Raw genomic sequence first — 15,033 nt, forward strand, 5'->3', positions numbered from 1 at the left:
TGTAAATACCAGACTAAAAAACCGTGAGGGTTGAGATTCAGTCAGGGTCATTCTTCTTACCGAAAAAAAAATACCTTTGTCGATGTATAGAGTGTCCTTCAGTTTATATCAGTTTATATAGTATGTGCATCATATTGTATAAGTTTGAAAGCTTGTGTAACTCATGATTTATCGATACTAATACATGAGATAACTAATTATTGCCTTTAAGTTAGTAAGCAAAGAAAAATTAGTGTAATTCAAAGTTGGCCTGATGGGAATTCATACTGAACTAGACTTTAACATGAGTAGAATTGAGTTGGTTGGGACTGAACTTGCTAGGCTTGAGTTTTCATATTCCATTAGACAAGACTTTAACCTTGGTGTAGATTGAATGTTACAAAGGGAAATAAGTTACCTTGAATTTAGAGTCTAATCCGATCTACTGTTTTTATAATGAAGTTAAGTGGGATTAAAAATATCATTTCTAAGTTCAATGATCAGTTCTAAGTTGATTATTCTAGAATTAGACCTCTCATAAATTGAACACATGAAGAAACAAACCATTAACCTCCTAATCAATACATTGACCTACCTCCAACACTTTATGCTCAAAAAGGTTCCCATTTATAAAGAATAAGAGTAATAAAACCAATAATCAAGCCTAATAAAAAAGATTGAGGCAATTAATCTAAAATATTAAACCAGAAAAGGGCATGCCACATAGACAAGGATGGTGGGGAGCAACATTACACTTGGATCACGTGTGAGTCTTTTGCTTCACTTCTCTACTTCTTCTCACCACCAAGCATACATTTTCGATGTTTTATTTCCTTAATTTTGTTATATAAAAATATTTTTTGAATATAAAAAATTGATTTTATGTGTAGTTCTCCTGAACCGGGGGCTATGAACCGGGCGAACCAAAGGAAGAAAAGTGAAGATGGTTTAACAAATCGGCACGCTTAAGCACACGAGGGGAGAATGGAAAGGAAAGGAATAGAAATGAGGTTATGTGGAGAATTGTAAGGGTTACACATGGCACTCTTAGAGATAATCAAAGGATAATTAAATAAAATAATTTTTAAAAGAATGGGCCCCACATTGGGCTAAGGATAACGGAAAGGGGCCCACATAAAACGGAGGAGGGTTCAATGATCTTGGGCTAAGCCCACGCCGGACCATCAGCCGCCACGTACTGGAAAATAACGCACCCCGTACATCATTATTCCGGTTGGTGGGCCCAATTCTCCACCTGCCTCCACATTCCACAGGGCCGTAAACTATTGTTTCTTTTGTTAATCATTTCCCGTAACAAGACTTCTCACTACTCTAATCAAACTATAGACTATAATAGTAATTATACTTATGGCTAGAGGCTTAATTATGTGGTAATTCACTGATTTGTATGAGCAAGCTTAATCATAGAATTGGAGATTAGTTAGACTAATTTATACCTCCATAAAATGTGTAGTAAGACGATTAATCAAAAGTATGTATTGATGATCAATTCTAAATCTCACTATTAGTATTAATGATAGATATTGATGTAGTACAATATCTACATATATTATACTTTGCTACTTAATGATTTATACATGTGTTTATTCAAATTTTATTTAAAAAACTTCATAGTAAATTAAACATTTTTCAAATAATCATCTATATGATCACTTTCATAAATTTTTGAATTCGAAAGTAGTAATTAGTGTTATTTGATCGTCAAAATGGCTTGTTAGCATTCCAAATAAGAGAAACTTTACCAATCACACTTATCTAAAATCATCCAGTTATGAAACACATTTTTATACTGAAAAAAACTTAGATGAAATTTTGTATCTGCAAATATTACTAACAAATATACCTAATTAAATCTCAACCAAGCACAAACTAAATAGATCTCATTTTGATTCAGTCTTTGTGTAATAGATCTCCTCTTACACGCTTTAAGGCAATTCCAAATATGCCTAAACTTGTGCAAGGCGATAGTTAGTGTATTATCAATGTTTTTGTTTACATATTGTAGATGATTTTTAAGTAAGCTTTTTTTTAAAAATGTTTTATTTGAACCAGTATATATGAATAATTATTAAATATGGAGTAATATATTAATACTTTGTATAAAAGAAAAATTATTATATTAAAGGAAATACGTTCGGCTCTGTTCTCATCAGATTATTTTTAATTTAGTTCAGTTCAGTTCAGCTCTAATAAGTTCAGTTCAGTTCAGTTCCTAATTTCCTTCTCTCATAAAATATTCATTTCAGCTCAGTTCAGTTCAGCTCTAATAAGTTTAGTTTAGTTCAATTCAGCTCAGTTCAGTCAATGAGAACAGGCCCGAAAGTGTTAACGCAATGTCTTCTCTTTCAAGTTCCTAGTAATTAAATATTAATATATGGGTTTTTTTTCGGAGATTTTTTTAATTTCTTATTTATGGCTTTAATGTATAAAGTATATGCCAGGTTGGACATTCTAGAAACTAAAACTGTTGAAGAAGAATGGCTCGTTGAAGTTGCTAAAAGCTGAGCTAAGCCAAAGGCTTAAGCTCTTAATAAGCTAAGCTTGTTGATGAGAAAAATGAAGCAAAATAAAAAGTAAAATTATTTTTGGGCTCGTAAGATGATGATAGCATTTTTGGAGAGAAGTCGTTGTCGCAATTTATGAGAAAGGGGTCGGTTTGTGGGGCCCTTTAAATTCCTGTCAAAGAGTGAATGATACTGACATTAGATTATATTAATTTTTTAAATTTAAATTTATATAAAATTGCGGACCAACCAACCACAGATCGCGTGCACATGATGTTTGAACACACTCTCACACATACATCCAAACATAATATATTTAAAAATTCATTTATGGATCATTAATGAACAACATTCCTAAAAGGAACTTTTTGATGTTGTTAGTTTTTTGGTTTCTGAATATTTGGTGTGTGTTTGTTTGTTTGTTGTTAAGTGGGAACTAATTTACTCGTGATTCTAAATTAGCCCGTGCAACACATTTCTGACTCTTTTGGTCATGGTCAAGTATTCTATGCACCACGCTTATCTGACTCCTATACTCTTTTAGTCTTGTTCACTTCCTAGTTCCAACCTAGGTGGTTCTAAATTTAATGTCAGTCATTTCGCCTATAGTTTACTCGGCTCAACTTCTTGTATATTTCAACATTTTTTTTTTAATTATGTAAAAAAGTTTGAATGGTACAAAGATATCAATGGCCTTGATGAATATTTTCATGTTGTGGGATAGAAATGTCAAATTAGGATTTCTCATAGAATGATATTGTTGCCTTAATTCCATTTCTTGCTGAACGATAAATACAATTCATTGAATATCCCTTTGGTCTCACAATACAAGTCTGTATAATTATTATCTAATAACACATGATTCTTAATTGTATGATCGTTAGTTAGATGTTAGCTAGAGGCAACTCGACTTATTGAAACCTATCTTGATTCATACAATAACCTAAGTAATTATCGAGTAATTTTGTGATTGTACCTTATCTTATACTCCATACTTTGTACGAACATAGTATATATTACTCCGTACATAATCAAGAAACAACACAAAACACTAGCTATAGTGCAATGGACATCTCACAACCTCGATCAAAAAAGCGGGAAATAAAGTGTAACAACAAAAAATGAAATAAAAGCTATGTAAGATTTAAATTTGATTGGTTGAAGCATTCAATCAATCAATCAATCAATCAATCAAAGCCTTAATCCCAAAAGTGGGGTCGGCTAACATGAACCAAATTTGATTATTCCGTGTAGTCATCAACATAAATCTTTCTCCTCCATCCCTTACGATCCAAAACTTCATCCTCACGTAAATCCATGCACTTCATATCCTTCCTCACTCCTTCCAACCAAGTCATCTTTGGTCTCCCTCTTCCTCGTTTAATCCCTCCATGGTCCCACTCTTCCACTCTTCGCACCGGTGCACCCTCGGGTCTCCGTCTTACATGTCCAAACCAACGCAGACGATTTTCCCTTAATTTATCTACAATGCCCGCCACACCTACTTTCTTGCGAATAACCTCATTTCTAATTCTATCTCTTAAAGTGTTTCCACACATCCACCTTAACATGCGCATTTCCGTAACCTCCATCTTTTTAATATGCTCTTTCTTAGAAGCCCAACATTCTGTACCATAGAGCAACACTGGTCTTATGGCAGTCCTGTAGAATTTTCCCTTCAACTTTAAGGGAATGCTGCGGTCGCATAACACTCCCGTGGCCGCTCTCCATTTAAGCCACCCTGACTTAATCCTGTGGGTCACGTCTTGATCAATGTCACCATTCTTCTGGATGATCGACCCTAGGTACTTAAAACATTCACTCATGGTCAAATCCTTTCCATCCAAACTCACCACTTCATTGCTTGTCCCCCTCTGAGTGCCAAAACGACATACCAAATATTCAGTCTTACTCCAACTTAGCTTAAACCCTCTAGATTCCAACCTTTGCCTCCATTGCTCCAACTTGACATTAACCCCATCCTTAGTCTCATCCACCAAAACGATATCATCTGCGAACAGCATACACCATGGAACCTCATCTTGAATTGGTCTATTTAATTCATCTAGAACCGTTGCAAAAAGAAAAGGGCTTAATGCAGACCCTTGATGCAATCCGATTGTAATAGGGAAATCTTTTGTCAACCCTCCGCATGTCCTCACATTTGTTGACACATCCCGATACATATCCTTAACTAGGTCTACATACCTTCGTGGGATACCTTTCTTCAACATTGCCCACCAAAGTATCTCTCTTGGCACCTTGTCATATGCCTTCTCTAAATCAATAAAGACCATATGAAGATCTTTCTTCTTTACCCTATAAAACTCCATCATTTGTCTTATCAAATGGATTGCCTCCATAGTAGATCTCCCAGGCATAAAACCAAATTGGTTATCTGAAATGCTTGTGCATGCCCTCAACCTTTGTTCAATCACCCTTTCCCACAACTTCATAGTATGGCTCATAAGCTTAATTCCTCGATAATTAGAACAATCTTGAGCGTCTCCTTTGTTTTTATAAACCGGGACCAAGGTGCTCTTCCTCCAATCTTGTGGGATCCTTGTAGCCGTCCATATCTTGTTGAAAAGGTTTGTTAACCAATCAATACCAATCTTACCCAAACACCTCCACACCTCTATCGGTACCCCATCAGGGCCAACCGCCTTCTTAGGTTTCATCTTCCTCAGTGCAATCTCCACCTCTACTCTCCTAATCCTTCGCACATACTCCATGTTGATTTCTTCATCACTCATAGAGGTATCTCCTATCACAACTCCATTACTTCCATTAAATAATTCATCGAAGTACCCCTTCCACCTGTCCTTGATGCCCTCCTCTTGCACTAGGACCATTTGGTTCTTATCTTTGACACACTTCACCATGCCAATATCCTTCCTTGCCTCTTGTCTTCTCTTTGCCATCTTATAAATGATCCTTTCTCCCTCCTTGGAATCAAGCTTTTCATAAACCTCCTGATATGCCTTTTCTTTTGCTTGGCGAACAGCTGCCTTTGCCTTACTCTTAGCCTCCTTATACGCTGCAAAGGTTTCATCACTCCTACATTTTCCTAAGGCTTGATAGCATTCCCTTTTTTGCTTAATTACTGCTTTCACCTCTTCATTCCACCACGAAGTATCTCTCTGTACCGAAGTTCTTCCCCTTACTTCCCCTAAGACCTCTTTGGCCACTCTTAGGAAACAGTTCTTCATTCGTAACCAAGTCATGTCCGGATCCACCTCTCCATCCCAATCCGCTTCTTCAATTACCTTTTCTGTAAAAACCTTAGCTTTTGCATCCCTTAGGGTCCACCATCTTATCCTTGGTTCTTCTTGTCTAACTTTTTTCTTCGCCTTCTCTTTCAGACGAATAGTCATTACCAATAGCCGGTGTTGGGTGACCACACTCTCCCCTGGGATAACCTTACAGTTTATGCAACTTTGTCTATCTATGCTCCTTGTGAGCAGGAAGTCTATTTGAGTTGCATTTGCTCCATTCCGAAAAGTTATCAAGTGTGAATCCCTCTTCTTAAACCAAGTATTAGCCAAAATTAAATCATATGATTGGGCAAAATCCATAATAGCTTCACCACCGGCGTCCCTCTGCCCATACCCAAAGCCTCCATGGACACTCTCATAGCCATCTCGGCTCGCCCCAACGTGCCCATTTAGATCCCCTCCAATATATAACTTCTCTGAGTGGTGGACACCCTGCACCACCTCGTCTAGGTCCTCCCAAAATTGTCGTTTCTCTTCCGCATCTAAACCCACTTGGGGAGCATAAGCACTGATAACATTCACAATCTCCTTGCCACATAGCAACTTCAGCCTTATCAACCTATCGTTCTTCCGATAGATCTCGATCACCTCTTTTGCCAACCTCTCATCGAGAACCACACCAACTCCGTTCCTAGCTCCACCATTCCTTGTTCTGTGGCTCGTTTCTTGCCCAACATACCATACCTTATACCCCAAAACCAAGCCTCGAGCTCCTTCTCCTGTCCATCTTGTCTCTTGGAGGCACATGATGTTCACGCGTCGTCTTTTCATTACTTCTACCAATTCTGCTGATTTTCCCGTAAGAGACCCCACATTCCAAGAACCAATCCGCAAACTAAATTCTTTTCTCCCACGCTCCCTCCTGATCCCAACTCCAAGCCCTTGATTATTTGACACCACAATTGGGCAATATGGCGCGTCGCTTCTGGGCGACGACCTAGCAACCCTTACATACTTATCACTGCACCCGGGTCTGGGAAGTGCAGCGCGTCGCTCAGTAGGGAACGCCCCAATGGCACGCCCTTGCTCATTTGACACCACACTCGGGCAATGTGGCGCGTCGCTTCTGGGCGACGACCTAGCAACCCTTGCATACTTATCACTACACCCGGGTCTAGGAAGTGCAGCGCGTCGCTGAGTAGGGAACGCCCCCACGAAAATATCTGTTTGGCTCATGTCATGGGATGTGACGAAGTTTTATACTGGCTGTCACTGGCCTACCGTAACCCTCCTCCTTTATCCAGGCTTGGGACTGGCAGCGGGAAACCCACTGGCGGAGTTAAGGCATGGGACAAGGACTGTAGAAGGGCCAGTGGGTTTGGAGCTTTTGTTAGGAAAACAGTCTTTCTACTTCAACTCACCATCTATTATCTATCCCAATTAAATAATAATAAACCACCAAAAAAAATCTCAACTGAAAGTCTCATAATTCCAAATCTGTAAATCAAACCATTTTAATAAGAGGCTTTGACAAGGCTAAAGCTCTCCACTTCCATTCTAGCTGTGCTGACGTTTTTCATTCTCCTCCAAAATTACTTTTTTTAATTATTATTTGTTGTATTAATTACTTGTATATATAAATAATAATAGTATTATTGTCATTATCAGTAGCTGGTAAGAGGAAGAAATGAAAAGATAGAGATGTTTCCATGATATAAGCCCTAAGCTTATAAGCTTAATCATACCATACCATCCCACCCTCCATATCTTTCTCATTGCCTCCACAATCCCCCATTTTTCGCGGCGAAAGCTTTCGCAGCAATCAATCCTAAGATAAGGAAGAGAGAGAAACAAATACATCATACATATATAAATAACCTAAGCTAGTACAATGACAATGATAATGAGACTACATTAGCTTTCGCCTAGGGATTGGCCTGCCCTTGTTTTTATTATTAGGGCTTTTTTCATTTTTTTTTTTATCATAATATATGTTTTTTTAAAACTCCTTTGCTTCTTATTTAACCCTCCTCCTTCTTCCTTTTTCTCACTTCTTCTTTCTTTCTCTTCATTCTTTTCCCTACCCATCCCATCCTTACCTCGGGATCTGATCCCGCTTCCTCTCTTTCTCTCTCTTCATCACCAATAGAGCTCAAGATTCAGTACTTTCCTCACTTCGATTCCCGAGGAAGAAAAAGCTAAAAAGATCAATACATACTCTTACTTACACCCTCCGTTTCTAAATAAGTGTCGTTTTTCAGTTACTACATCGTGTGATTGATCGTATCCCAGTTGAACGAATAAAGTTTGATTCTTCTTCTCAAGGACATACAGTGGAGTGCAAAAGCTGATCATATCAAAAGGTTACGTTTCTAGTCCTATATATATAATCATCTTAATCAAGCTAGATAGATCATCTAATTAAGCTAGTTTGTTAATTATATACCTGTATGCATCATATTTATATCATACGAAGTACATAAAAGATTTTTGATAATCACCACGATTATAATCTGGGTTTGATTCCTTTTTTTTTTCCCCCCTTGTTCTACCATATATAGTTGTGATTGCTTTTGCTTCAAGATTTTCTATCATCAATTGTGAGATCTCTGCTGCTACTTCTTTATTTCTATTTTCTTAAACACACCAAATGATCTTAAAAACCGGCTTTTATTTTGAAGATATTTGATTCATGTATGTAGTATGATCCACTTATTCAAAGGTGCATGATATGAAAACTTGAAGTCTTCTGAGTAAGAAACTGAAGGGGTTTTTATTTGGCTTCTTCTTAAATGTCCCATTATTTTCTTTGAGATGATAAAATTTATATGAGGATATAAATAGGTGGTGCAAGATGAATCACTTCTTTTCTTTTGTTAATCGCTTAGTACGTTAGTCCACCTATAGGTTTGAATCAAACTTGGATCGATCTATCCATCTATCTGTATATCATACATGTATGGGAAGGAAAATATAGAAGCAAGAGCAAATGTGAGACTATTTTTTTTACAGTCCTTGAAAATTATTTCTAATTAACTTAATCACTCATATCTTATAATAGTATGTCCATCATTAAATTTTAGCAACAAACGATGGTGGTGAACACTTGAAAATGCATTCTTGTATTGAGTTCCTTTCATGAGTGGCTGCAATGCCTTTTTTTTAGCTTTTTGTAATTTTTATCTGGTTCAATGGGAATGTGAATTTATCTTTTTAACTAATCACATAATATGCCTTAAATGGAAATTTATGCATTATTATTAATTACTTGGTATGGGCCGAGAATGGAAATAATGAGATATACTATACATTGAGCATTAAAAATAAAAAATAATAAATAAATAAATAAATAAAACCCTTTTTTAACTTGTATTTGAAATTCCACATTTCCTATAAGCTATAAGGATCTAGTTTGTTCAATCTGTTTGAGATGTAGTAGTATAGTATGGGGTTTAATTTTTGTGATTGACGTTGGTTTTATACTGCTTTACTTTGTCTACAAAAGTGATAACTATGGAAAAACCACTTAAAAGTGTGAATCTTGATTGCATTGCTTTACTCTTTCATCTTTTTTCATGGGTAATCTTGATGCTTTAGGTATACTTTCAAATCTTAATCATGTTGACATGCATTTTTATAAAATGCATGCAAATCAAACTACTTAGAATGATTGAATCATCTAATCTTAATCAACATCTTTGTATTTATTTAGTTTAGCTCTATGGGAAGCCAAAGTTTTTTTGTGTAATTTGTTTGATCATTTCGCCAAAATTCTAGCCTAAATAATGTGTAAAAATCGATCTTATATTCTTTTTATCTATATAGTTCATTTTGATGATGATACCTTAGTTAATGGTCATCTCATGCAAGAATGAAATTAAAAAAATATGATAAATGTAAGACTTTCTCCGATTGAAGTTAGTACTACCTAATTATTTTGTTGAAAATATCTTTCTACATGTCCCCTAAACAAGAGAACATCTCAAATTTTATCTCTTTCTCTTGTGTGTATGCTCTAAACATACATAAAGAAATAATGGAACATACCTTTAAATTAGGTCCCCCCAACTAACTAAAAAAAAAAAAAATGATATACTACTCCTTCGATCTGTGTCAGCATGCTTCCTTTAATTTTCGATACATGTATCATTTAATTTTGACAATCTAGGGAAGTCAATAATACGAAGTACCAAACCAAAACATACAGAAAGCAGGACAACAATCAAGCCATACTAAAGCATGAAACATAATTTTTCTCTCTTACCTATGCTTGAACAACTATATCTTACAAAGCTATTTAAGGTCATTACTCTACTTAATTTATTTATAAGAACATTATAATTGATAGAGTATAAAACATATTCCTGGGTCTCAATCATCAGCTTAAGTTTTTGGTTGAGTTGGTCTTCTAACATGGTATCGAAGCCAACGTAACATAGAGGTCACCGGTTCAAATCTCATCCACCCCTCCTTCAAAGTGGAATTAATTCGCGCCAGGTATCAGCTTAAGCTTTTGGTTGAGTTGGTCCTCTAACAATAATCAACTAATCTTCACTTACCGTCTTCAAATCATCTATGATTCAAGGAAAAACATATGGTCCATGAAATACTATTGGTGTTTAATTTTTTAGGTTTTGGAAATTTTCAATATTCTAGTAGCTTAGTGCACTGAAGAGTGAAGGTCACACCAATAATTTAAGCATGCAGTATCCTTTGCTTATTGGAATATAGTTTTCCAAAAAAAAAAAAAAAAAAATAACTTCATTTTTGAAATGTAAATACTAATATACGGGCCTAATTGTAAATCGTGTCTATTCCACACCCCCCCCCCCCCCCACAAAAAAAATACCATCACTATAAGTTTCTTGTGTCTTCTAGCAGGAATTATAGTTCCATTCCCCCCCCCCCCCCCCCTTCTTTTGGTTAAGTAATGTTTCACTATGTTGATTATCTCTAACAATTATCTGCACATGGCATTCTGATGCATACTAAAATTGGTTACTATTTGATTGCTTGCATGCTGATGTCTAAGGTAGTGACTAGTGAAAGCTGATGATTACAAGCAAAAATTTCTAGTAATCTAGTTTAGCTAAATATTGCTATTTATATAATACGAAGTACAAGATTAACCATGGATGCTTAGTAATTTTTTTCAGTAGTATGCAGAGTAATATTAAAAAATAAAAATTAAAGATTAAATCTCATTTAAGTTACAGTCACTTTATCCACTAAGATCGAAGATAGGAGAAGGCTAAAGCAATTGGCTAATTCTTTGACTTTCAGGCGTGAAGCAAGGGCTTATACAGTTGTGTTGCATAAGAGGTGTCATCACTGAGACTAATTAGCTTTATGGTTGAAAATTATGGTACAATAAAGCAAATCAAGGGTTCATATTCACAATAAAAAAGATTTATTTGTCTGATTGTTTCAACAAACTAGTGATTGGTGAGCGCGTTAAAATAATTGCATTTGTTTCACCAACATCATCTTGTCTGCCACAGTAATTGTTTGACCAGATAAAAAGAGGTTGACTCTCATAAGTTTCTTTTTCCTATTTTTTTTTTCTTTTTTTTTTTTTTTTTTTGGCTTTAGTTTGGCATGCGTTTGGTCCTCTGTAAGTGTTAGTGCAATTGGTGGCTGCCAACTACTTGAGTCTCACGAATTGCTTCCACATCTTATGACAGAATTATGCAACCTAATGCTAGGCTTAATTACTTATTTAAACCCCTTTATTTAAGCTTCATTTAGTGGCTTCATTTTCTGTATAAAGGGCTAGCTATATGATCTAGCAGTAGCAATATTTGTATAAAAATTTATCTAGTAAGGAATTAGTACAAATACACATGTCAAAACAGTACGAAACGTGATTATCAATCCTTTATTGGATGTGTAGGGCAAATTAATTTTATCAAAAAGTCAATAGTCCGTTCAATACCATATATCATATCATATTTAGTACATCTAATATTTATGAAATGGTACATAGAAAAATTGGTCTTGCAATAGGGTAGTTCATATACATCTAATTAAGTCATTTTAGAGTGAATTTGTAACTATGTCCGGTTATGCTTTAAGACTATATGATGCATTATTAATATAAAACTTCACAATAATTGCTTATTCATATGGCAATGCATGTTAGTTGCTAACCTTAACTTGAATGTATGCATGACAATCTAATCATAAATTGGGACGACAAACTAGAATTAACATGATTTGACAAAGCTAATGTAGGATTAAATTGCTAAATCTCCTTTATTTGGAAATAACATGCAGGTCCTTGCCCTAGCTGGATAAAATGAATACATTGTCGCACGTTCCTCCGGGCTTTAGATTCCATCCAACTGATGAAGAACTTGTGGATTACTACCTCCGTGAGAAAGTAGCTGCAAGAAAGATGTGTGATATCATTAAAGATGTTGATCTTTACAAAATTGAACCTTGGGATCTTCAAGGTACTTATAATCTTTTTCGTTTTTGCAAGTATACATACAAATTATTTCTTTTAATTCTATCCAACTCTAATAGAGCAAAAATAATCACAATTCATTGAACAATATAAAGTTACGTACGTATGAGATGCACCAAAGTAGTATACTCGATGTAATCATATAACCATACTCTACTAATTTAACGACGTACATTTTTATTTTATTTTTTTAATTTTGGACTTAAAATTGAACAGAATTATGCAAAATAAGTAGTGAAGAGCAGCATGAATGGTACTTCTTCAGCCATAAAGACAAGAAATATCCAACAGGAACCAGGACTAATCGAGCTACCAAAGCCGGATTCTGGAAAGCAACTGGAAGGGACAAAGCTATTTACTCTAAGCATAATTTGATTGGCATGAGAAAGACTTTGGTTTTCTATAAAGGTCGAGCTCCCAATGGACAGAAGTCTGATTGGATCATGCATGAATACCGTCTTGAAACTAATGAAAATGGAACTCCTCAGGTAAGTTTAATACGTAAACTATAATAAAAAAAAAACCTTGTTACACGACATTTACACAAATTAAATTGGGTAACATATATAGTCATAGACTATACACGACCTATTATTTTTGAAAGGAAGGATTCGTATAATACTGCATGCATAAAGAAAAATGAACGAATTCAATCATATTAGTGATATAAAAATAAGATTAAGATCTAGAATTATGTACATAGTAGAAGAAATAATTTTGAAGTATGCACTTTGTTGGCTAATATATATAATTGTGCACTACTTTTATCAGGAGGAAGGATGGGTAGTATGCAGGGTGTTTAAGAAGAGAATGGCAACCGTTCGAAAGCTAGATGACTCGCCGTGTTGGTACGACGATCAACTCTCCTTTATGCCAGATATGGACTCTCCTAGAAGGATTCCTCAGCATCCCAATAATTACCATACACCTAATTTCCACCAACGCCACCACAACATGTACCCTTGCAAACAAGAGCTTGAAATAGCACCCTACAATATTTCTCACCATGACCCTTTTCTTCAATTACCTCAATTAGAAAGCCCTAAAATGCCCCAAGCTAGTATGCAAACTTGTAACTCAATGCCACCCTATGGAACAAACACGAATTTATCATCGTCATTGCTTGTTCAAGACCAAATGATCCATTCACAACAATTTGATTCGATGTATGGCAATGTATGTGGGTCGGAACAAGTACTTGAGGATCAAGTTACGGATTGGAGGGTGCTTGATAAGTTTGTTGCTTCTCAACTTAGCCAAGATGAACAACACGGTCCTTCTACCGCGAATAAGGAGATAAATTACTCAAATGTCCCTATATTTCCTGTGTCCGAGCACATGAACATGGTGATAAGCCCTAACTCAAATAAGCAAGGTCATTTAGGGGCCTCATCAGATCAATATGCTTCAACGTCAAATTCGAGCTGCCAAATTGATATGTGGAATTGAACAAAGACGACATTTACCATATTATATTCTAATTAATTAACCTGATCTTATTATACATATACATACTGATTATATAGGGGAATACAATTACTACATACAAGAGAAATCTTGGATAAGTTTCCTTGTACATAATAAACATGGTAATGCAATATTATTAGTAGGGTATTGGATTTGTGAGATCAACCTTAGGGTTGGTCGATCCTCAAAGTGAACTTAGAAATGCGGTGCCTATTATTATTGGATGATGATAGCATCTGTGTTTAGAAGATTGAAAGGTTTCCAAGTATTATTGGGATTCATATTCAAAACGAACGAATATCTGATTGTACTTATTCTTATTCAAACTTAATTAACCTACATTTGAAATGAATTATTATGTTTTACTAAGGTAGTGTTTTATCAAATTCCTTGTTTCTTAGTCCTTGTATTCCATTCTATATAAACTGATCTACTAATACTTGGTGTTGATTTTGTTGTAATCCCTTTTTTTTTTTATAATTAGGTTGCATCATACATACATATATATATTATGAGTTTTAAGTGAATGGTCAATATATTAATTTTAGACATAAGTGAAGGCCTTAGTTTCAAGGGACACAAACTTGTACTCATATTGATGTTCAAAGACAAATTGGTTGGTGTACTTATATCATTTCGTTTGGTTTATATATGTCACCTGTCTAATTAACTTTAGTAAATTGTCATTTAAAATTGCCTCTTTGCAGTTGATTTATAAATTTAGAAGTAAATAATTGCCTGAATAAAGAGAACAGGTAAATTTAACGCCTGTGTTGTTAAAGATTTCAATGAAATCTAGGAATAAATCATAAATATGGAATGTCAACATTCCCTACGGTGTATTAAAAAGCTAAGGTTGTGAACTATAATGTAATGATTATGATTTAAAATTTAAAAAACCTATGAGCTTAATTGTAGCCTCTTAGAGTTGCACCATTTTCCTTCGTACTCTGTAGTTTTTAAACATAAATCATATGATACTAGCTTTTTTTTTTTGTTTTTTTACCTAAATCTCATATACTTCATATATGACTTAAATTATATAGTTATATGTAATGTGGTACTATATCATCATGTTCACCTTTAATGTATCTAGCTAGTTTCGAATATATATATAAAACTATAGATCCAAAGAATAATATGTTGGTTAAATTACGACACTAGTTGAGATCATATATATACATATGTTAAAATGAAGTGTATAGGTTTCGCACGCACTTATCTAGTAGAACACTAGGTGCACGTACGTATGTGTTCGCTACAACAGATAGCTAGCCATTATTTTAGTAAGTATATTAGGTGTGCTAAAGGTTTCTATTTTCTTGAGTTTTCGGCAATATATATATTTCAAAGCATACGCTAATTAATGGTTAGC

General features: G+C 35.0%; 1 protein-coding gene across 1 annotated transcript; it reads left to right on the forward strand.

Annotated features, from left to right (window-relative positions):
* Positions 1–7,510: 7,510 nt before the first annotated feature.
* Positions 7,511–14,072, forward strand: LOC145569490 (NAC domain-containing protein 7-like). Its single transcript, XM_081628830.1, has 4 exons — positions 7,511–8,085; positions 11,999–12,177; positions 12,408–12,679; positions 12,963–14,072. Exons 2-4 carry the CDS (start codon positions 12,021–12,023, stop codon positions 13,638–13,640), a joined length of 1,107 nt encoding a protein of 368 aa, XP_081484956.1. The 5' UTR covers positions 7,511–8,085; positions 11,999–12,020; the 3' UTR covers positions 13,641–14,072.
* Positions 14,073–15,033: the final 961 nt, after the last annotated feature.

This window comes from Chenopodium album, chromosome 11 (assembly GCF_948465745.1).
Source record: "Chenopodium album chromosome 11, dcCheAlbu1.1, whole genome shotgun sequence".
Lineage (NCBI taxonomy): Eukaryota > Viridiplantae > Streptophyta > Magnoliopsida > Caryophyllales > Amaranthaceae > Chenopodium > Chenopodium album.

Excerpts from the sequence above, each read along its gene's own strand:
- LOC145569490 (XM_081628830.1), top strand. The coding sequence starts at position 12,021 with ATGAATACATTGTCGCACGTTCCTCCGGGCTTTAGATTCCATCCAACT. Across the intron at positions 12,178-12,407 it reads TGAACCTTGGGATCTTCAAG|AATTATGCAAAATAAGTAGT; the intron begins GTACTTATAATC and ends AAAATTGAACAG. Across the intron at positions 12,680-12,962 it reads ATGAAAATGGAACTCCTCAG|GAGGAAGGATGGGTAGTATG; the intron begins GTAAGTTTAATA and ends TACTTTTATCAG.